The following is a 23,883-nucleotide window of genomic DNA, read 5'->3' on the forward strand; positions in this document are numbered from 1 at the left end:
AAAAAGTGAAAAAAGGATAGTTTTTCAATTTCATGGACACATGTATAGGACTATGTCTATCTTACTACAAGCATTCAACAAACTATCCAAAAGGACTCCTATGCATCTGAGTACATCGGACAGAAAAAGGTATGACTTAGAAGGAACTGAATGTCAGTCGAAGGCGATGGAATAACATTCCCTGGTATCAACAGGGGTTGAAGTAAGACTGCAGTAAATACTTAGCTGAACCAACACACATACAGCTGTTTCCTTCTCTCCCCAGAATTTTACACACAAACACTTTTTTGGGGAGGACCACTGACAGCCAGTACTTTGGAGGCAGAAGTCTAGGTTACTCTTAAGTCTACAGAAAGCAACCACTCCCACTTTTTGGTATATAATTTCGGGGTAATTTTCAGGTTTATGTGAAACTATACCTTAGGAGAAAATTGTTCAGTGTGCTCTTCAGACATTCTATGAAATATTTTTTGCTTCTGTCCTCCAAAATTTAAAAGGCTAGCTAATGCATGTAATTGGAAAACATTATGTATTTTTTCATATGGATGCAGGCAGAACCACCTGGTCACAGAGACCAAGACTATCCATTACCATCAGTTTTCCTTTCTTTTCTATGCTATTGGATTTTTTCATTTTAACCAAAGACAGGATTTACATGAGAATTAAAAATTAAGCAGTAGAAATTACTTTTCTATCCTAATTGTTCCTACGTAAAAAAATATTCAATTTTTTTACATCGCAATTTTGAATCTCCTTGTTTCACAGGAAGGATTACTGTATTTTTTCCTGTTAGACAGGAAAAAGGAGTTTAGTAGACAGATGTGGAATGGGAAATTTAAAGATTAAATTTGAATGCACAGGCTAGGTTTTGGTATAGAAACTGTGTGTGTTCATGTGCAAAAGTGTTCTAGCATTGCTGAAATAAAATACATATAAATTTTGAGAAACAAGGGATGGAAAGTCTTGTATTCTCTAAGTAAAGTACTTTTCTAAAGTAATCTTGTGCATTTATACTGCCAAGTACAAAATTATACAAATGAGACCTGCAATGTAGAAGCTTTATTTCTGGGGACAGTGCATGTTTAAATACAATAAAATTCAGTTTGAATCAAGTATGAAGCAAAGTCTCCACTACAATGGGACAATTCTTGGACTATCTTTAATTTCCAACTTTTCATTCTCCTCAGTGATCCAGATTTCCGTTAAGTCTCTTGCAGACACTAGGCAATATTCTTTTTTTGTTACGGACTCTCCTTTTCTTCTAGTGGCCATTTTAATTCAAGTAAGCTGTCAGTGTGCTGTATTACCAGGTCAGTTTGCTAGCCTGCTAGTGTTAAACTGATTTGTTCAAAGATAACCTAATTTACCTTGTATGCTTTTGTTCCCAGCCTCAGTTCATAATATTGTAGGTATCTGATGCAAAATATTAGCAAAGAAAAGTTAGAAGTTTTTAGGAGAAAGATTGTTTATGCTTTTGTTATCTTGAAATAACTAGCAGTGGCAGATTTTTTCCTTGGTGTATTTTTATATGGATTCTCTGGAGTCAATGATATGTTCTCAAATACCACCTAAAGACACAGCTGAGATTTTCAAGCAGAAGGAGATCTGGAGATGCTGTTTGCTGCTCTTTAGGTTATTCAAGACAGCCTGTTACTAACAGCATATCTGTAGTCATTTTAAGCCTGCATCGCTTGTGTTCAGCATTGATTACCGTAGCATGTTCAGCTTTGCTGCGTCAGCATGAAAAAATTCTTTTGATGTGGAAAAAAATAGAAGTAGAAGGCATTCAGTATGCATTTAGCACCATTTGTGACTATAAACTTTTAAAGTGATACCATGGCAGCCTGTAAATGCAGTAGATGTTCTCTCCTCAGAAGAGGATTTCCTCAGTAGGACTACGTGAAATTTACAGATGACTGCAATAAATTGAAAAAAAGAATAGCTTTACAGTTTTTATAAAAAGATTCTCATTTAACAAGTTCATGATTATCAGCATGCATTTTTCTGTAGGTGGTACTAACTAGCCTTACAGCTGCAAGTTCACGAGCTGAAGGAAAGCAAGCTCTCTCTCCTGCCTCCTGCAATAGGAGCATACTTCCAGTTCTTTTCTTCTTGCACGTGTTTTCAAGTAGCCCTTGAAAATAACAAGAATTATGAAAAATGGAAAATAAGGGTCTACTCTCAGAAGTACCTCTGGCTACTTTTGACCTGTGCAACACCAAGGACCATGACTAAAGCTAATTAAAATTGGCCAGGAAGAATGTCAGAACCAAACATCGATTGGTAAAGTGCCTCTTGTCCTGATTGTCCCTGTTGCCTCCTGGTTCATATTACAGCAGTAAGACTCAATTAAAACCCTCGCTAGCTGTAAGCAATAACAAAGCTTTTAAGGATTGTTATACATATATTCTGCATGAACTTAAAAAAAAAAAAAAAAGAGGCTAATAAAATGTATTTGCTATGGAAATGTATGAAATAATTACAGGATATTAAAAAATGCTTTTATCTCTTAACACTGAAGGAAAATTCTATTTCATTTGATTTGTAGACGGCATTCAAATTAAAAGCATTTTTATTTGCATGTTTGCATCAGTAAAATGAATTATTAATGACAACCTAACTAAATATTAAAGCTGAGTTAATGCAGAGGCATAGTACATTATCCTCCCCATTTAAGATGCTGGAAATGCTTTTAAAAATGCACGTCAACATCCAGGGAGGGTTTGGAAGCAAAATAATCAGGACTCCTTTTAAATGTATAGCTTACAGGCAAAGCATAGGTCCTCTTTGTTAGGTGACATTATATTTTAGATATTGTTTCAACCTACTGGCTACTTCATTATGCAGGTAGTTTTATATTATTTTAACAATAACTTAATAACAGTATTAGCTGTTAGTTGGAGACAGATGCATCTGTTAGGTTCAGAATTGTTTACGTGACAGTACGCTGTCCCATCCTCATGGCCCTTACCAGAAGCAAAAGCCCCAACCCCTATAGGTTCCACATTGCTTGACAGATGGGGGAAAAGACTCCATAAGAACTTCCTTCCACTTGTTACTGGAATGGTTACACAAGCTGGGTTAAGTGACCTGATAGCTAGGTGCTGCTGTCTATTTATGAAGTTTAGTTTACTCCCCCGACCAACGTGCACTTGCTCTCTAAAATTTAACTGAATGAAATATAACAAGCTTTTCTATGTGTATTTTTGTTGTTATTGTTTTGGTTTTGAGTATTGACCATTTATGATGAACTTCTTAGATGAATTGTTTAGGACAGCTGATTCTTAAAAGTATTCTGGGCTGTTCTTTCAATTTAGGCTACAAACACACATTAAAATGTCATATATGGACAACTAATCAATTCTATATTCGTGCACGTTAATTCCTGACAATTTTCTGACTCTGCTTTACAGATAACCAAAGCCAGGAGGTGCAGAAGTGGCTTAGCAGAGCTTACACACCTTGTGCTGTGGGTGTGAACTGCCACAGCAGAAAGCTTATGCTTGAGCTACACTTAAACTACCCTGGGTGTCTCCAGTTTATTGTATCGTGCACACGTGCATAGGCACCATGACTATTAAAGTAGGATTTGGATAAATATAAATTGGGAAACAAATTGGCAGTTAGTTTTCTCACCAGTCCTTTCAGTGCTGGTGAGGAAGGTCACAGTAGTAGTATGTGTTTATGGATATGCTATCAATCCTCATCAAGGTCTGTGTACATAGAAATTTGCTTCTGTGGCTAAGATATGAATACATATTTCAGATTGCATTTTTATTTATTTTTAGTTATGGCTTCTTTAGGTGCATGTGTGAATTTCATTCAGATGTACATGCTCTGAGCATTTCCATGTGTCTCATTTAGGCAGTGAAATTCTGATCTTGCTTCAGCAGCGTCTAAGGCAAGTCTTTGTGACTAAGCAGCACCGACGTTCTGAGCAAGATTACCAGAGACAGCAGGTAGAGAAAAAATAGGGTATGTTTGGAAGATACTTGGAAACACTAAAAGGAAAGAAGCTTGATAGCTAATTAAAGGCATTAAAGGCAGCTTAAAGTAATTGAGGTGATTCTTATTTCTCTCTGCCAACTTTGTTTTTTGAACATACGGATCTTTTCCAGTGATAATCTCTTAAATGTATGAAAAGCCAAGCAGAAATTGGATATTCTTTGGAAATAATTAAATTGAACAGACCCAAAGCTGTAAAGAAACTATACGCACTGGAGAAACAATTTTTGCTAATCTTTTGGTTACAATATTCTTAAAGGGTAGCAGTTATAGTGACTGTAGATAAATTTAATATTTTAAATTGAAATCCATCTAAGTAACATGATAAAAAAAATAAACACAGCTCTTGTGGAAACAGTTGTAACATTCTTTTCAGGAATTCCCATCTCTTCTCATCAGGCAGCCTACCCGTAACACATTTTGTACTTTGCCACCGAAGATAAACGGAGTAAACACATTTTCTAAGTGAGTCAAGAGAAAATTTTATCTATAGGAAAACATCCTCTGAATTTATAGATGCATTATAGATGATTGGCTTTGATCTCTACACTAAGCACCAGGCACAAGATACTCAAGATGTGCAAGAGCTCTGATTTACTTTGAGCTAACAAGTTTCATTATTCCTATGTTTCCAAATGTTAAATGATTGGCTTAAGGCCTGTTTGAACAGCATGCCCAACTTAATCATGTGAAAAAAGATGGTTTTTATTTTGGAGAATTTTATTTTGAAACACCAACTAACTAGCATTTCAGACAACTGTTAAAGGAATAAGAAACTGAAGTGCAGAAGAGGAAGATGTGTGATAGAACAAGGTGTGGAAATCTAAAATCTGTGAAATGTGAAACCATCTAAGTCCATGGCACAGATTACCAGCCCAGCATGGTGTATTAAACACTCTGAGTTCCATTATTTCTTACACGGAGCCACTTGTATGGCTCAATAGTGAATTTGCTAATGACAGGAATGGAATCAAGGAAGGGAGGGAGAAGTGTGAAAGTATGGTAGTAAAAATAAATTTTAGACACTGCAATTTGTACTGTATCATTACAGTGTGGAACAAACATGTATGCTTCCCTTTTCAAAGTCAAACTTAGAGAAAGTGAACAGGAAGAAAATTGCACTGAGGTTGTTTAGATTCATGTGTCATCTATTGCTAGGAAGGAAATATAGTGCTTTTGAAAGGCTCTTGGTGCAGGAGACTGGAGACTGAAATCCTCTAAACATCTAGAACAGATTTAGTGCAAGCACCTAAAATAAATGTGTTTTTTTTTAAACTGCAGTCTTCACACATGCAGCTGAGTGTTTTAAGATGTAAGATTACTATTAGCTTGCCATTAGCAGCTATGCAGTCTTTGGCTTTTCTCAGAAAATGTCTTCAAAGGTTTCTAAGTACTCTTACACCCTGGTGAGATTAATTCAGACATGAAGTTGGGTTCCTGTAAGCTAGGAAAGGGCACAGCTATGAAATTATTAAAAACAAACCTTTCAACAAAGAGTTAAGCCTGATTGTTTTAAGGTTATTTAGTTACGGTTTATAAGAAAAAGGTGGTTTGCCTGTAACTGTGGCAGTAGATGCAGGACTTCTCTCTGAGAAGCGTTTTATTTTTATTATTTTATTTATTTTTCCTTGGTAGAATGTTTCTTGGAGAGAAGGCATGCTAAGGAAACACTGTTTATGAAAGACAACATGAAATCCTGAATCAGTATAAAGATCTCATCTGCCTTGTGCTTTCCTGAGCAATAGCAAAGAACTGCTGTAGCTGACACTAACTTTTGTAGTGCCTTAATGCTTGATAGCCAAATTCCCCAGTACTCTGCAATTGAGGTGTTACACTGTATTCAATCTGGTTCTCATAAGGTATTAATATGTTGTAGAAAACACTCTTCTTATCTGCTTTGAGAAGTAAAACATTTGCATTTCAGAAAGATTGTTTTCAGCAGCTTGGCTGTAAACAGTATTACATCTCTTCAGAAATGCAAGAGTTTTGTGGAGCACTTTCTTGCTCAGAAGTGCCGCAGGTTAATCATTTTGTCTCTGATTACTAGTTTTCCCCCCAAAATAATTTGACCTGCTGATACATGAAGTGATTTTGTACAGTTACTTTGTCTGGTGTGTCCTAATAATAACATTGATGGCTTTTGTATTCAACATTTTTGAATTTTAATTAATGTTTCAAGTGATAATTACCTGTCTTCTCTGGAGAAAGTTATTTCATTTAAATTGTGGCTCTCTGCAGATTAGAGATCAGATTCTCTGTAGTACAGATGAAAAGAACCAATCGACCTAAAAGTTCGGAAAACTGATGCATGCTAACTTTAATTCAATAGTCTATCAATTATTTATATACATTTGTTTTGATCAATATTTCTTTTTTAATAGTCCTAGCAATAATTTGTGAATTTGTTACAACTACTCAAAGGCAGAGTTTGACTTTGGTAATGTAAAAGCAGCTGTGCTGGCTTAGAAGAAAGATCAGGCCCAGCATCCTGTCTCCCCAGTGGCCAACAGCAGATACTTACAGGAGATAAGGACATAATATCTAAGACAGCATAATATCCAATGACTGCTCCCCAGAACAGTCTCCCTGTTTACAGGAATTTGGGGCTCCATTTTTTTGTTATCACTTTAAAATTGATTTTTTCTTGGGATGTCATTTTTTTTGGGAGGACAGACAGGATTACCATCTAATTCTTCATTTTTTAAAGAAATTTTAAATTAGTCTTACAAATAAGTGAGACTTCCACTGTAAAAGAAAAGTAGAAGTTTATTCTGCTTTGCCTAACAGACTTTTCAAGGTAGGTCTTGTTCACTGAGTGTCAGGCTCCAACAAGGTTTGGTCAGGTCTTCATATACAGAAGTTATATTTTAATTATGTATTTCCCTGTTTATTGCTTATAATCTAATAGAAAGATGTGTTGTGGCTATGGTGCTTATTTGGGAACCAAGCTACAAAGGACCACCTCATGTAGTTCAGCCTGGATCTTAAAAGAGCAGTAGGTGTGCATTCGTGAAATTGAACAGGCAGCTCCATGCTCTAAGGATGTGGGTCTTAGGTGATGAATTACTCCTATTCTCAGAATGAAACGACTAAGTACTTTGCTGTGCAAAGGACAAAATAGGCATTTGCATAAACTATGCAGTTCACACAGACATGAGATTTGCTTCTGCCAGACACAGTGAGGTCCAGTGCACATGCTGCTTCTTGGGCCTCCTTGAAAGTATGAGCGTGGTATTCAATATCCCAGCCTTAACGGGGGCTGCTGGACCTGCTGTGCCTTAGTGGAAATGAATTCAAGTACAGATACTGAAGTCTCATTTGTTTTCCCTTTATACAGCACATTCCTAGTCCCTGTAGCTATAGGAAATGGGGAGCTGACAACAGAAGGTAAGAATAATTCATTTGTCTCTATCCATTTAAGCTAGTCTTCTTAGGTTAAAGCCACACCTCCTTCATGTGCTCGTATAGCATCTAGCACAGGGTTGTGTGTGTCAGGCCACTGCTTATCTTTAATTCTAATACCAAAATATAGTTTAAAGCACATCATTATGGTTGGTGCTTTGTTTTCAGTAACTGTGAGAACCTACTGAGCTATATGGCAGTATTACTCAGAGCTTCTAAATAATTTCACATTCAAAATCCTTATTTGAGAGGAAAGCTCTTACTTTCATGAAACGTTCATAGACAATTTTTCTGCTGGCATTTGATGGGAAAGCTGGTGGTATAAAGGTTTCAAGCTATCTCAAGTATCTACTAAAGTGATTGACAGAGTATTTATCTTCTAACCAGTTTTACAAATTGAAGAGAATTTTACTGATGTGCAATATATGCCTTAGACAGGGAAAAATCTAATCTTGCTTTTCAAATGAAGTGATCATCTGCTATGGAGCAGTGTGCCTGGAACATAACCAGCTGCAGGCTACAGATATTTTTTCAAAGCTTGCAAATGTAAAATCTCATGACATAATTCACTGCTAACAAAATCTGATCATCTTCATTATTTACTATTCTCATTAAATCTAAAATTTGTAAAATGTCTCACAATTTAACCTTGCTGATTCTGCTTAACAAAGGCAGAATATTTTATCTTGAAAAGGATTAACACAATAGTCTACTTCTGATTATTTCAGTGGATTTTTTTATTTACTAAATCTGCCAGCAGCTCAAGTATTTGCATTTGAAAGAGACAATATTGTGCTAACAGGAGAAAAATGGAACCTAATCCTTTTACGCTAATTGGATGGGGAGGGTGCTAATGGCTTTCAGCAAGGTTTTTAGAGGTTTCATCAGTAGGAAGAACTCTATGCGATTTCAAAAACTGTAAAATCTGTTCTGTATTTATACTGCAAATAGTACTCAGTGGTATATCTGTTCTTGACTGTATTTGCACCTGGAAACTAGTCTGAATCCAGTAAACTCCTTAAAGGATTTCCTGCATTTTATTTTTAAATGATACTTAAGCACCTATGTGTGCTGAATAAATGGCCATATAATAAATCCTTTTATACTCTTTGGAGTACGGTTATACTCTTATACTCTTAAGGACTACAGTTAGCAATACATTTTTGAATGACTAAAGCTACCTGTTTATACCTTATGATAATCACAGGAAGATACTAAAATGTATATCTACTTTGAAATAAATCTAAGTTGAAGCCTCTGCATAGCTATCAATGGAGCCTTTCTGTACAGATAAAACAAGGAATACTTTATCATGTTGTAAGACTGGGGGGGTTCTTGGAGCAGGGCAAACAGTGCGTAGAATCTCCTTGCTGTAGTTTTGGAAGCTTATCACCTTTCTTTCGAGTAAGAACTCTTTGCTTCTGTTCTTCTACCAGTTTATAATATCTGACAATGATGATTTATTTTTTGTTCGTTTTTGTATAGCAGGCATAACACTGCAAAACTGATACTGATCTTAAAAAAAATCTTTACTCAAGCAACTATATGGATTTGACACTATAGGCTCAGTATTCATCTTTGTTGAGCTGTGGACTAAAACCCTAAAGAATGATTAAACAACATCAACAATAAATGATAATTAAATTTGTTAAAGCATATTTTTATTACCTCAGCAAAAAATAGCTAATCTTCTTAATTATGAAAACTACATTTTGTTGGAATATACATTCAAGAATATAGGTCTACATCATATTTTTGCAATGCCGTAGGATTTTACACTGTCTTTAGCATAGCTTTGTCTCTGTTCTTTTAATTTCTGTTGGTAGGTTCTAATTATAGAGAACTTCTAGAATGCAATTTACAAGTTAATTAACTCATTTTAAATGCTTATTAGATTAAACCAAAGAGAGCAAATATTATACAGCATGAAGAGGAAACCAAGAACACAGTTCAGAATGCAGAATATCAAAAATAAGAATAATAAATTCATGTCTGAAACTACTTATAGCATCTGGTGAATAGTATGAAAGGAAGGGTCAGTGTTTTGCAGGGCTTTCTGACCTACAGAAAAGTAATTGTAAAGATTTCACTTTCATGTGAGGCAACGAAACATTTCAATTGTACTGGAGGATCATGTTTATTTTAATAGGAGCAAAAGACATTTTGTTGCAAATTACCTACCCTTTCTCCTGGGTTTTGGGGTGAGAAGGTGGCATGCTTTAGATGACTGGTCAATATCTGCTACTTATTTCTCCAGGATATGCATGCTCATTTCATATTCTACTCAAAATGCAGTTTACTGGCTGATAAACTTATTTTTGTTATTAGTAAGATAGTAACTCAGGACTGCTTCCTCCTTTTTAACATTGCTGCCTGTGGGTAGAAGGATGTGCATTGTGGAAGTCTCAGAAAGTTGAGATACCTCATAAACTGCAGCTGTTGTAGCTTCAGCCATAATCTCTCAGTTTGCAGCTGAAACAATATATATAAATATTCGTTTGTTATCTCTGAACTTTAACAGCTGATGGTAGAGAGACATGAATAAGATAAACATGATGACAAGAAATAATGGGTATATAATTTTCTTCCTTGTTTTCCTGTTTAGTTCCTCCCCCCCCCCCAAATTACACCTTTTGTGACTATCTGAGGTTCACCTCAACCACAGTTGAGCCTAGCCAGTGAATTATAAGAAATGGGTTGTGGGGTGGTTTATTTATTTATTTATTGCATTAGCTCCACACAAAGACCCTAGCAACTGCTCTCGAGAATAACTGGCCAGTCATATTTCCTATTTTAATGTCATCTACTCTCAGATGCTGCTCATCCCCCCCCCCCCCCCCCCCAAACTTTCTTTTCTTTAAAAGAGATTTTGTCTGTGCTTCCTATGCAAATGTCTCTCGCTGGTTTCTGTTTCTACTAGGGTAAGCATGTCAAAATAATATATAGATGATAAATTGAAGCTCTGAAACACTAAGTAGCACCAAATTTTTAGTTGCTTTTAGCTGGTTTTCCTCCTGGACTATCCCAGCTGTGCTTTGAACAAAGCAGAAGGCAGGTGGTTTAAGTTAGCGTCATAAAATTAAAGACTATGTATGTGTGTATGCACACTGTGTGGGTGACGAGTTAAGGTTAAAAAGAAAATTGTGAATTTGGATCTTCACCTGTTACTGCTTTATTTTACAAATCTTTTTTAATTTGTAACTTGCCTTTTTTTTGTCCTTGCAGAAGGCCAGGGAAGGTGTATAACTGAACACCTGGCCTTTGCTGCCTGAACCCCAAGTGCTCTCCACACTGGCACCCAGCCTCTACAGTCAAGTTACCAAACTGCATTGGCTGACAGCTAAAAGAGGCTGTTAGTGCCAGAAAGAGGGGTGGTTATTGTGTGAGATAAGGCACTTGGGAGCAGAGATCGGCTCTTCTCTTCAGGAAGAGATGTGCTTGGTGAGTTTCTGGCTAGTGTATTTGGAGGGTGTAGAGTACTTTGCTTCAGACTTGAGTGAGCCCCAGCACCTGCCTAGCAGGGGGATGGGAAACAGTCTTGATAGAAGAGGCTAAGAAAAAACAATGGAAAACATCTAGCTATAGTGTTGATTTTGTAAGATATATATATTTTTTTTAACACTGACAATATTTTTTAAAAGGCATCCCTGGAGAAGAAACAGTCCAATTAAAACAGGAGAATTTTGAGTGGAATTTCACAGGACACAAGGAAATATTTTAAAGCCTAGGAGTGTTCTGCTTGCTGCAAACAACAGTGCTTTAAAATATATTTTCTTATTAGAAGTTTACTGGATTTTGTTTTAAATGAAGAAAAAATATGGGAAATCTAAATAGCAAGTTGCTATTAATTCTACCAGCATCTTATATTTGCAACTCTTTATTAGACCAGTCTCTGGAAATTAAGTATATGAGGGTAGAAATATCTTAAAATAAGTAGTAAAAATGCTCATTTAAGTCTTGTTTTGTGTTAGCCCTCTCATTCCTATTATGGGTTGGGAAGAAAATTCCCTTGGACAGTCAAAAAATAGAAAGGATGGTTTAGGGCATTTAACAAGAGCTGAAATAAACTGGAAATTTGCATCCAGTTTAGCTTTAAGCATACTGGAAGTGTTCTGATTCTCAATAGTACTGACAAAATACTTGAGATTTATTTGCATATACTATCTATTTATTGAAGTTTATTTTCTAAATGACTTCTGACTATTTTCAGTCAATTTTTTCTGAGATTGCCTGATTTTTAATAGTATCAATAGCATTGTTGTGGTTGCGTTCTACAAGGTTGCATTTACGTGGCTTAAACACTTGTTTTTTTAAAAGATTTTTATTAAAATATGTAGGAAACTTTCTGAGAGGCTGGCCAGAATTCAGGGAAGAGGCAAAGTGGAATTCACAAGACCAACTGAACTGCTGATTTAGGCTGCCATTGCTCAGATTGGAGTTCTATACACAAATGCTAGACCTCAGGTTTATTTCCAATCTCGTTTCGTAGTAAAAAAAACAGATCTAAACTGCTAAAAATTCATAATTTCAGCATCCAGACACTTCCTTACTTCAAAGCATTCTTTACGATATATTTTCAAATGGGTGAATCAGGCCATCTCATTGGTTTAAAAAATAACCATCCAACCTCAAGTGAAACCTCAAGTCACTGGAACTATAGCTGAGGACTACCACATCTGGATTTCTTGGGTATGTTTGGTGGAAGATTTTCTGCCTCCAAACATTTTCCTTGGGGGCAGGGGTAAGCTGAGGATATTGTCCATCTCTTAGACTTACAGGTATCCAGTTAAAACAGCACCGATGAACCATCTACAGCCAGAAAAAAAAAACATAACAGGTATTTTGGGTTATGCTGGACCTGCTAAGCATGGGTAACACAAGAGGCATGCATACATATTTGACTGTATTCACATGTGCTTGCTCAACATGCAGGTCTAACATCCTGATCATAAAAAGTAGCAGTTCTGCTTATGCCCTAATAAAGAATTGAAGCTTCTGTCCAAGGCCTTTTCCATGCTGTAAATAATGGGTTATGGTTTTGTAGTTTTCATTTGTGCAAAGGCTTTAGAGAAGAGGGCTAGACATTTTTAACAGATCCAGTTAATAATTAATGTCAGGCTATGCCAGCCTTGCTCAGAGAAAGACATTGCAATTTTCTTAAAATTGAGATGCTACTCAGGATGAAGAATGGCACAACAGGGCCCTAATTCAGTTACATCTTGGTAGTTCTGATTGTAGGACATGTTCTAACTGCTTCCATATACACTGCTTGAAGATCAGCCTTGCACACAGGCTCACTATATGCCCCCCTACATTTCTTTTGTGTCCCTAGTGCCCCTTCGGAGATCAGTGTCTATCTACACGCTCAGCCTCCTCTGAGTTGCACAGGAGGACCATGGTTCCCATGGAAGTAAGAATCCTATTTATACCCGCTCTTAGAAAAGTTGGCAGGTTATCCTGCACTTGGGTTCTGTAGCTCTGCATGATTTCTCATGGTCTATAGTCAGATTGACTGAAAAGTGAGCATGAAGTTAATGTCATTTGGCCTTGGGGAAATCAAATGACTGCAGAATCTGACAAAATCATGGCAGGCTCATGTTCTGTTCTGCTCATTAAAAATTCTGGTTCCCAGTCTAGGATCAGTCACGATTCATCTTGGCTTACTTAGCTGATGGGAGTCTATTAAGTATTCTGTAATGAAAGTCTACTGAGAAATACCATTAGCATGATACTAAAATTCTTTTGAAGAAATTGAACTTAGACTTTTTTCCCTGCTTGAACTTATCTGCTTATTGAAAATAGAATTGTATAATTAGTATAAAGTCCTGGAATCAGGAATTTTCTGATGTAGTTCTATTGAAAAATACTGTTGTTATCTGAGTTAAAAATTGAACTGAATAATTTACTGAATATAGCAACTGTAAGCATGTGAAGTCGTATATTTGTGTATGTAAAAGGGTCAGAGTTTCTTGGCAGCATTTTTTAATTATGCGCATACAGAACATATATGGAATAGCTTCTGTCCACTGTGCTTTGAAAACACTGCTCAGCTGTAGAGAAGCAAGCCCCTAGACCAGGTGCTGCAATCTTGTCTGATGGTAAAGTGTGTTGCAATGCTTATGGTCCACTTGTAGCTGGATTAATAGCAACTCAATTGTACTGGATAGATAGGGAAAAGAGATATTGAACAGTTCCAAGGAACCAAAACTTGCATGAGAATTTTGTCAAAGACTGAGGAAGGATACAGGTATTTGAAGAAGCATGGGAGAAAGACTGAGGATTAGGTGAAGAAAGGAACCCAAGAAGAAGGAAGCCTTGCAAAATGAAGCAAGGTTATCAGAGTGAGGCCAGTAAAACTCTTCCATTCACCTCTAGGTTACCAAAGCAGAGCTGAAGAGATCATTTAGCTGTAGAGAAGCCTGCAGTAGTACAATATTTGTTGATAGAAGCAGCAACCAATCCCTGCCAAACCACACAACCCCCACAGATCCCTATGTGTGTTAAAGGTAGAACTGTCAGAGAGCTTGTTTTACTTCTGAGAACACTGTTCTTCTTGTGAATCAAGTACATATGTAAAGCAGTTCTTTAATCACAGCCAGGACTGTTGTACTGGGTATTTTGCTTATCGCTGTGTTTACAATTGTGTACCATTTCCCATTTTTAATGCTCATTTAATTGGTCTCTCGCCATAGGAGGAGTAGTGAAGGTATCTTTCTACACAGGTGAAGAGATGTAGAAGTGCTAACAGTTCCATAACCCGCCTCTGCAGCTGTCGGGGATTAGGTGCAAGGAATTCAGGAGAAAGCTAATGACTCTACTGAGCATTGATTAGAATCAATCCCAGCTGTAAAGCAGCAGCCCTGTTTCTAGGAGCAGAAGAGAGTGGTTCCCCTATGCATACTCATGTAGAAATACAGCACATGTTTTCTGGAGGTTGGTTTCCTTTTCTCTCTCAGCATTTGGAGCTGAGGGGATGAAACTAAGAGGAAAAAAAATAACGTCAAGAGCAAAACATTTGAGATCCCTATGTAACTTAGCCATTTAATCAGACTTAACACTGATGAAGCTTATAGTGTTGCACTATGCAACACAAAGCATTTGCTTGTCCCTTCAAGACAAAAAAGGCTGAATTGTGAGAGGAGTGAAGGATATAGAACTGACCTTCACGTTCTCAGTGACACTGCATATCAGAAGTTGAAAACTGTACTTTGAATGGTACAGAGATTTGACCTAACTCCACTGTGAAGGAGGGAACTGGGATAGGAGGGAATCTTACACCAAGCAGAGCAAGTGACCTGTTGACTCAACTGGAGCGTCTATTCCTGAAGTTCCTCTGCGTCCAGCAAACTATCATTACAACTTCAGAAGACATTGGAATAGATAGAAATCCAGTATTTTCTCCTGCGAGAAGAACAATCTTGGTAACTGATAAGTGAATATTACATAATACTACATAACCTTCTAACACCATAGGCTTCTTTAGAAAAAGAAAAGTATTAACCTCTGCAGTAGGGGGATTCAAAAGGCTTCTGCACTGTAGACTGAAAAAGCAGAATGCTTGGTAAAAGTTTGGTATCTAGTGTATTTCTTCACAAAAAATCCAAATTTCTTTATTTACACTGAGTTCAGTTAGCTGTCATCCACAGATAAACTAACATCTCAGCCTGTAGGGGAGAATACAGTTTGGACCTGGGGCCCTCAGGACCCAGGACTGTGTGACATGAGGCAACTTAGAAAAAGCCTAGAGTAGCATTAGATGTTAAAGGATTCAGATTATGCTAAACCTAATGTAATACTTAAGTATTTTTCTAGGAAGCCTGAGAGGTATTTTGAAACAGTGGAAGAAAACTAGACTACTTTGGCTGCTCTAATATTTGAGTTAAAGTACAGCTGTCCCCTTGACAAAATACATGTGGAGTGCCTTGCCGAAAGAGCAATTCTTCTCTCCAAGAGCAATCCTCATACAGACTTGGGTTTGAAAACTTTACTAGCCCAGATGCATCAGTATAGCTGTGGAAGCTACATTTCTTGTAGGTTAGGATGGTATAATCAGTGCACATTGTCGGCAATTCAGAAGCACAGAAAAATAGATTCTGCTTTTATTTTTAAATGTGGTCAGTACTTGGTTTCTTAAACATAGTGTGCCTGGCTTGGAAGGTGGCAAAGGTAAAGAGGCCATCTAGAACTGTAATTGTTGCACATAGATAGCCTTGCAAGTTCAGTTTCTATGCCACTAAGGTCAACCTTGCCTCGTATTGAAAGAGATCAGACTTTACCTTGATTGGGAACATGTGCCTCAATTTCAGCATACTGGGGTAGAGCACTGTCTTCAGCCATGGCCTTAGACAGACTGAATTAACTGCACAGCCAGATTGCTATGGCTTTCTGGTATGGCAGTGCTGAAGACATTTGAGGGGAATTCCTTTCTCTATTTCTTGTTATCATCTGTGCTCTAAAAATATATCCAGTGTGCCATTATTTGAAGTTTCCATGCTCCCGCCCCTAGTGCATATGCTGCACTTTTGCATGCTGCTGCTGGGGGAGAGCTGCAGCTGCAGTCACTAGCTCTGCCCAGAAAAACATTTTCTTCCAGCCCTCTGAGCCCCTAACCTGGTCATTTCCCACAGCTGTTGTAGCTGCCACTTACCAGCCAACGCTCTCTTTCCAGCCTCATGCCCTAACAGCTGGCTTTTGGCTCTGAGCACAAATGGCTTCCTGTGATGTGCACTGGTGTACAACTGTTAGCATGCAGCTTTTCTTGCAGGTAAGTAACATTTATGAACATTTAGTTACTGGAATTTGTAAGATATCACTGCAGTGATACCACTAAAGTATCAAGCCCTGAAACTGCCTGAGTGAAGGTTCTTAGGTGTAGTTAGAAAAACTCCATTACATTATCTAGAAAGGGTCCTCATCTCTGTATGCTTTGGAAATACCTGAGTCGTGAGTTTCAGACAATCACTGTGCTGGTGTTACTTTCTTTGTGCTTCGTTATCTTCAGTGACACTAACTCTATATGTGCAGAGTCTATTGCAGCATAACTCACCATGTATTATTTGATAAGGAGAACATTTATTCCCCTAAGAAATACTGAGTAGTGCTGTTCTTGACTAGAAGTAACTTTCAAATAAGACAACTGAGGTGTGTGTAGTCTTCTTGGATTGTTATTCAGAAATACCTATTTTGTTGCACTGTATTGTGTTTTAGAAATGTATCGTGCTTACCAGTACTTGATCTGGTCACACAAGCTATGCCCAGGGAGTTTTTCTTGCTTGTGGGCTGCTTTTTTGCAGCCTGTAGAGAGCTTTGCAGTGTTGTGGGTTGATTGCTGCTTCAATCCAAAGTAAGGTAAGTTTTCTTTATACTGCAGACACAGTATAGAAGCTTCCTTAGTTTACAGTAGTTAGAGTTCACTAAATCAGAAGCAACACTAGTGGACAGATGGCCTGGTGTTCCGATTCTGAGTTGCTTATTATTGACTCCTAAGAACGAACCGATAGTGAGTTTATTAGAGGGATAATTGTGGGTATACAGATCATATTGAGAAAGCCTTATAAGTCTACTAGCTCTTTTAATAGTGAGAAGGCTCAAGTAATCACAGGGGAAGTTTTACCTCCTCCTTTCTCTGATTTGTTTTTCATTTAAAGCTTCCCTTCTGCTATACCATGTACTCTACCAGCTTCCCTTCTGCTATACACACACCCCATCTTTTCCTGTGACCTGGACGCCTCTCATCTGGATTCCCTGTTTTAGGGACAGCTCAGATTTGCCATGTGCCACTCAACCACAGATGCATCAGCTTTCTAGACTTGTCAGAAACCAATGTTTGGGGTGTTCCTTGTGATATGTGAAATTCTGCAGGGGTATCTATGAGGTTTTAAGTCATAACGATAAGCTGTTTTTGATAACTTCCTCATGTCTAGGAAATTCATCTCTATATAGCCACTCTTTCCTTGCCATTTTTATTGCTCTGTGCACCCAAGGCCTATGATTAAGGTCATCATGTGGTTGGCTGACATGCATTTGTTGTATGCATATAGTAAAAAATGCTGTTATTGTGTGGTATGTGTCAAGCATGTTTGTGAGCTCAGCTCATCCTGTTTAAGTGACTATAGGTCAAGCTGATAAGTATACAGCAATAAAATATAGAAAAACACACCGAAAATGTTTCCCACATCCAAATCAAACACACAGCAGATTACAGTTGTCAAGCTTGCATAGAATTGACTGTTTTCTTTAGATTATGTGAACTGTATCAGGAAAGACTGAACTATTTGGAAACCAGTATTTAGACAAAAATATGTAATTTAAGGCAACACGTGTTTAGTGTCAACAATTGAGCTTTTATTGTAAATGTCTTTTTTCCTGGAGTACAAGTTAAATAGTTTGAAAACCTATATTTGGGTTAACAATGGAAGATACGTAATGACATCCAGCTAATAAGAGCTGATAAACCAGTGAATGATTCATTTTTTAATAATATAATAGGAGCATATTATACTTGAATGTCTATTAATTTGGCTGTCGGTTATGGCATTTTTTTCTGTAGTTTTGGTAAGAGAGGGTCAGATTCTAAGTGTATTTTGTCAGTACATGTTAAAGACATGCCTAAGCTGAAAATTGAAAATGGCTACTGTTTACTGTATAGTGATCAAAGTGTGACCCCTTACTGGCAAAAAAAGGAATGGAAAACTAATTTCTAGGTTCAAGATTAATTTTCTGTCAAATTGACAAAAGAGACCCTACACTATGCTTAGAATAAGTGCGGAACCTTCTCATTATCTCTTTCTTTCAGTGTGCAAGTTATTACTTTGATTTCACAGTTCCATAACATGAGCATTTTAGGAGTTAGGTGTTTGTGAATCTGATATAAATATCTACAAATACATCCTTCTTACCATTTTAATCCATGACTTGCTGTTTCCCGTTATCACTGATCTCTGCTGATGACCTTTTCCTGAACATATTTTTCCATCTTCCCTACAGTAATCACACAGAAATGATTGTCGTATAAGGAGTTGGCTATGGCAAACAGGAAACGTCAAAGCACTACAGCCAGCATGCTGGATCACAGAGTGAGAGCTTGCCCTACTTCATCTCACAACAGGGAGCCTGAAAGCGAGGAAAGTGATCTTCCTATTGAAGATTATGCAGCAAAGGAGGCAGAACTAGCAACTGTCAGACAAGGTAGTCCTACACCTGTGGAACATGAGTGCAACGATCATAGTGGAGATGGTGACTCCAGCTCTGACTATGTGAATAACACCTCTGAGGAGGAGGACTATGATGAAGGCTTACCAGAGGAAGAAGAGGGGATTACATACTACATTAGATACTGTCCAGAGGATGACAGTTACCTGGAAGGAATGGACTGCAATGGAGAAGAATATGTTCCACATGAGGAACACACTGTTGAAACAGATGAATGTCAGGAAGCTGTAGAAGAGTGGTCTGAAGGTAAAATTCAGCACCAAGATGAAAGTGAGGTGACAGACAGGCAAGAGTGGCAGGAAGGTCAAGACAACGGCATTCAGGTTTTGGAGGATGAAGCATCATCTTTGGAGATACAAGACCAAGAAGAGAACATACAGTATTGTCAAAGTGAAGGTGGCTATCCGGACTATTACCCAGCAGAGGCTAATGGAAACTCACAGGGTATATCACCATACCATTCTAGAAAAGAGGATGCAGAGCTAGAAGAGCAAGAAGAGGACATTGACCAGATTGTAGCAGAAATCAAAATGAGTATGAGCATGAGCAGCATTAACAGTACAACCGAAATGAGTCCAGAGCACACTGGGACTGAAAACATGGCACATGACTATAAAGAGACTTGTTCAAAGGGAGAAGCTGTTCACAGTGCTAACAGGCATGAGGGGAGGCCAAAATCACTGAATATCCCATCTGCCTCTAAGCACAGTGGAGATGTGCCTAGAGGTTTTAAAGCCAAGTCAAGAACCCCAGAGGACAGACCGAAGTGGCCACAAGAGCAGGTATGAGGTTCTCTTTTTATCCAGATTGTCAGAGGCATTATGCAACTGTTATGTCAGTTATCTATTCCAAACAGAACTAGAGAATGGTATTTTTGCTTTTTACTCTATATTGCATTCAAACTACATAAGTACATTGCATGCTTAGAAAAATTTGCTAAGTGTAGTCAACTGAGGTAAAGAACCCAAAAAGATGTTTTGCACAGAAATAGAGAACTAAGTAAAACAAGATATCCTAGATCCATGGGACAAAATTCTTTATTGACACTGTTTTGTAATTGTCATTTTATTCTGTAGTGACATATTGGATGTGCCCTTAAAACTGAGGGTCAGCACTGAAATAGTTGAGATTTCCCCCCCTCCATTAAGGGCTCCTCTTCCACTACCTTAGTGACCAATTACCCTTAATTTCTTTTGTTTTCAATAGAACAAACCATATATAAACCATATATTACAACCAACTGCAAGAAATGCCCGCATACTGCTGTGTTTTTGTACTGCCTGGCAATACCTTGACAAGAAACTTCTTGTACCGAAAATGCTGTTAAACAGTTTTAACACAATGGTGTAGATGTTGATTAAACCATGCATGCACTTTTCTTGTTCTACTGTTGAGTCCCAGAAAATGAATTTGGGAATGGAGCTCAAGCTTTTATAGAGCAGAGGTGTGAGGTTTTCTTTCTTTAAAAAAGTCAAATTGAAGATACTTCTTTATAGAAAGACAAAATTCTGCTTGAAAAAGCTTGAAGCTTTGGCTTTTCACCCCTCTGACTACATGTGAGTCTAGTTACTCTGAAGTTAAATGCAGCTGAATACTATTTACTGTACTGAACAGAAATCTGCCTAAGAGAGGTAAAACATTACAAGTCTGTCATCTAAATAGGTATTAAGATAAGTGGGTTATTTTGCCTTATCTTTAATTAAAAGACTTCATTAAGCTTCAGAGGTATAAATTTAATGCTTCAGCTTCATTGAAGTTATCACTACAGAAAATCATAATATTGTCAGTGCCTCATGGTTCATGAAATGCTTTATCCTAGACTATTCCATAAAAACAGACATTAAAATATGTCAGTTCATATAAAAAACAGAAAAAGGAAATCAAATGTCTAAATATGCGCTGATGGAACAGGTCAGCCTTTATTATAATGAACAAAAACCTTAAGGGGGGGGTATTTTCACAGATTTCCTACATCTACAGCAAGTTTTTAAGTATTCCCTTCTGTGTTCTATTTTCAAAGTATAATTAGAACCAAACTGCATAACTTAAAATACTCAGTGGCTTACTGCCATCATTAAAGTGCTAGCTTGCTTGATTAAGGGTTGATGATCTTGATTTGCTTGAGTCATTCCTGTTTATTGACTATGAACAGAGAAGTCCAGTTAGCCTTTTTGGGATTAGTGAACCAGCTTTCTGACACAGCACACCACTAGCTGCCACAGGGACCATTCCTGCTTGTAAGTTGCCAGTTTGTAAGAAGAGCTATTCTTGAGTAAGGGACTTAAGTAGTGAATTCTTCTACGTGGTTGCAAAGGAATATTATTTTTTTATCCGCAATAATTGCCAGTTCAAAACAGAATTCAAAACAGGCTTTCATTTCAACATCTTTTTGCACGCTTTCAGAGATTACTTTGCAGCGGTTGAGCTGAATTGAACTGTACCTTTATTATTCTTGTCAGTCTTTAACAACTGGTGGTTTTGCAGCACCAGCATATTGATATAACTGCCAAGGCTGTGAAAATAAACAAAGCAACCCAAGTATTACTGAGCTGCCTGTCTGAGGTCTAAGTGTTATTTCCAGTCAGTCATGGGCCAATGCCTTAATCTTTTTTAATAAAGGAGAAAGTGCTGTTGCAATTGGTACACACTGGCACGTAGCCATTGGATTTCTACAGTCTTCATAGAAACCACAAACTATTGTCTAATGGATAGGGCATTAAGCAATACACAGTATTTCACTTTTCTTCAAATACAAGAAAAAGGAAAGTAGTTTCTCATGCAGAGAGATGGCAGTATGGGTATCCATTTAGCTCAGCATGAAGGGATAGACAAGCTGGGTGACCAGACCTCCTTTTAATTTGCACTAAAGGAGACAGCTCACAGCTGCTGTCCTCACTGCTGAGAGGGACACATAGGCCTGCAAGTCATGAAGGTGTGAAGCAGCATTTCTTAAGGACATACAGAGACTCACAAATGGAAAAAGCGAGGGGACTTTCCCCTGGCCCCTTCCCACGTCCCCAGGAATATAAAGCAAAGATTTAAAAGCAAGTTAATCTTTGGCAATTATTACGTGAATGTGTTTGTCATAAGACTGGCCTTGTTCTACTTTACTACGTTCTGTTCAAGTGCTTCAGGTTGCTCATCCTCAGCTTTATCTAAAAGTCTGGCTAGTTGTGAGGCCATTAAAGCACAGAACCCATTTCATCCAAGATGAGTTTTGTACTTAATAGTTCATTAGGTGTCCTTACCACGAGAATTTGCTGGGCCTTTAGCACAGGTATCAGACCTCACAGAATTTAAAGTACAGACTTTTCTGTTTTTCTTCTGGGGAATTCAATTCTTTCAATATTTGCTATTAAATGTGTAAGGGATGGATGTATTTAGTGTACTTCCTAGATGAAAGTCTCATTTGTGAAAGCAATACAGTAATAATCTTAATTACAATAATTAAAGTTCATACAGAGTAGAAGGAGAAAAACCTCAAAGCCATTGTCAGTAGATTTGCATGCCAATCTTGTTAGCAGAGAATTTGCCTAGATGATCTTGGTTTCCTTGTCTTATTCAAATGTATACGTTCTTATAAGTGTGTATCACAAAATATAATAGCAAGGGGTATGACACAGAAGCCTATGTACTGTACATGGAATGCTAGTGCCCCAACCCTCTAAGTGTAGATTTGGATGCTATTGATTTAAACCAAAATGCTATGTGAATGTCAGAGTGTATATAATCAATAAGCAAGCAGAAATATGAATTTTGTGCTGTTATGCACGTATTGCAGTACCCTTAGCTTTAAGGTTTCTGCTCCTGTCTTTTCCTTTCCTGGTATATTCTCCCACAGTAGGTAATACTGGTGTATAAAATTTTAGGTTAGGTTCAGTTCTGTATCAGTTACTGTTGCTGGAAAATGATTTTTTTTTTTATAGCATACCTTCAAGAAATATGTAGTTATTAATTCATAGTCCAGGATAAGTGCTAATAGTCTTGCATATCAAACGCTAAATAACCAGTTGAAAAATGCTATTTTAAATGTTCTAGTAGGTAAGTTTGCTTTCAGCAACTAATCACCAGGGGAACTCCAAAAAAGAGCCAGCAATCTAGAAACTTGAAAAGAAATATCTAAGCATTTTATTTACTGTATGTGTCCTATTTACTATATGAAAACTTCGGGGATATGTGAGCTTTTAAATATAACAAGCCTTTGTTTGTAAATACTTCCAAGAAAGTGCAGAAGAGGATCTGCACTAGAGAAGCCAGAGCGGAAACCCAGGATAGATTTAGAGTGTATTTTTGCTCTTACTGCTTAGTACAACTTTTATTTCTTGCAGGTTTCCAATGTTTACAGTCAAAGTTTCAAGGTCATGAATATAATGCCTAAGTATTTTAAGCATTTGTCTGACTAACCTCAAACTTAACTTGCTCAAGCCAGGAAGTTCCCCCTTCCCCTCAGCATTTGACATCTTAATCACCTCAGACTGACCCAACTGTTAATATACCTGACACTCAAAGGTTCTTTTTGATTATAATTTCATTTTGTGCTTTACTTCACACACAGAAGTTGAGTATAGTCAGGCACCCTACTGACACAGATTTCTCCTGAAGTGAGTCTTTACAAGAAAAAACATTACTTAATTGACTTAGGTGTATCTTTGGTGGGGGAAGAAGGAAAAGGAAATAAGTGGCTCATTCAGCTGATTCTAGGATGCAGCATGACCTGAAGTTTTAAACTGATGCACTGTTTCTGGGCAAAAGTAGTTGCTGTGAACTTGGAAGGTTTTTTTTCCCCCCTCCTGTTTTGAATACTATTCTATTTGTGGAGCTTCAAGTTTAACTAGAATATTGTTGTTTTGGCACACCAATAATCAACAGGAACAGGTTTACTTGGGGGAACATGGGTAGTCTCTGATAACAGAAGAGTGCTTGTAAAGTGCAAAATACAAGAGCCTGGCCTAAACCAAAGCTTGGACCATGAGAAGCTCATCGCCAGATCATTTCACTTTAAGTTGTCCTGGCCAGCTTCCTTCCCAGGACATACTGTGGTGTGGGGCAGTCATCCAAGCCCATCCTCTGCTCCCAGACAGTAGTTGGATCTAACGCAGCTGTAAGACATCTGTACAGAACAATGGCATTGCCTGCTATTTTACTAACACTAAATACACTTCAGCTTCCCTTTAATACTACCTCTTTACACTCAGCATAATTAAAGAATGGTAGAAGTAGTCAAGACAGAGGTTAGCAAAACATTGGACAGCAGCAGATAATCCT

General features: G+C 37.6%; 1 protein-coding gene and 1 long non-coding RNA gene across 20 annotated transcripts in view; one reads left to right on the forward strand and one right to left on the reverse strand.

Moving 5' to 3' along the window:
• Positions 1–23,883, forward strand: part of APBA2 (amyloid beta precursor protein binding family A member 2) — a 99,515-nt gene that overhangs the window by 37,624 nt on the left and 38,008 nt on the right. For 10 of the 19 annotated variants that reach the window (XR_014588802.1, XR_014588803.1, XR_014588804.1 and 7 more), the window contains one exon: positions 18,394–19,400. Coding sequence is in view for 14 of the 19 variants with exons in the window: in XM_083851013.1 (XP_083707139.1) it covers positions 18,432–19,400 (969 nt within the window). In the remaining 5 variants the exon portion in view is untranslated. Of the gene's footprint in view, positions 1–7,342; positions 7,393–10,632; positions 10,849–15,829; positions 16,172–18,393; positions 19,401–23,883 lie in introns of those variants that run through there. The other 9 variants (XR_014588806.1, XM_083851002.1, XM_083851011.1 and 6 more) reach the window with 3 other exon arrangements.
• Positions 1–23,883, reverse strand: part of LOC310905173 — a 43,230-nt gene that overhangs the window by 13,415 nt on the left and 5,932 nt on the right. The gene's annotated exons all lie outside the window — the stretch shown is intronic.

This window comes from Anser anser, assembly GCF_964211835.1.
Source record: "Anser anser genome assembly, chromosome: 10".
Lineage (NCBI taxonomy): Eukaryota > Metazoa > Chordata > Aves > Anseriformes > Anatidae > Anser > Anser anser.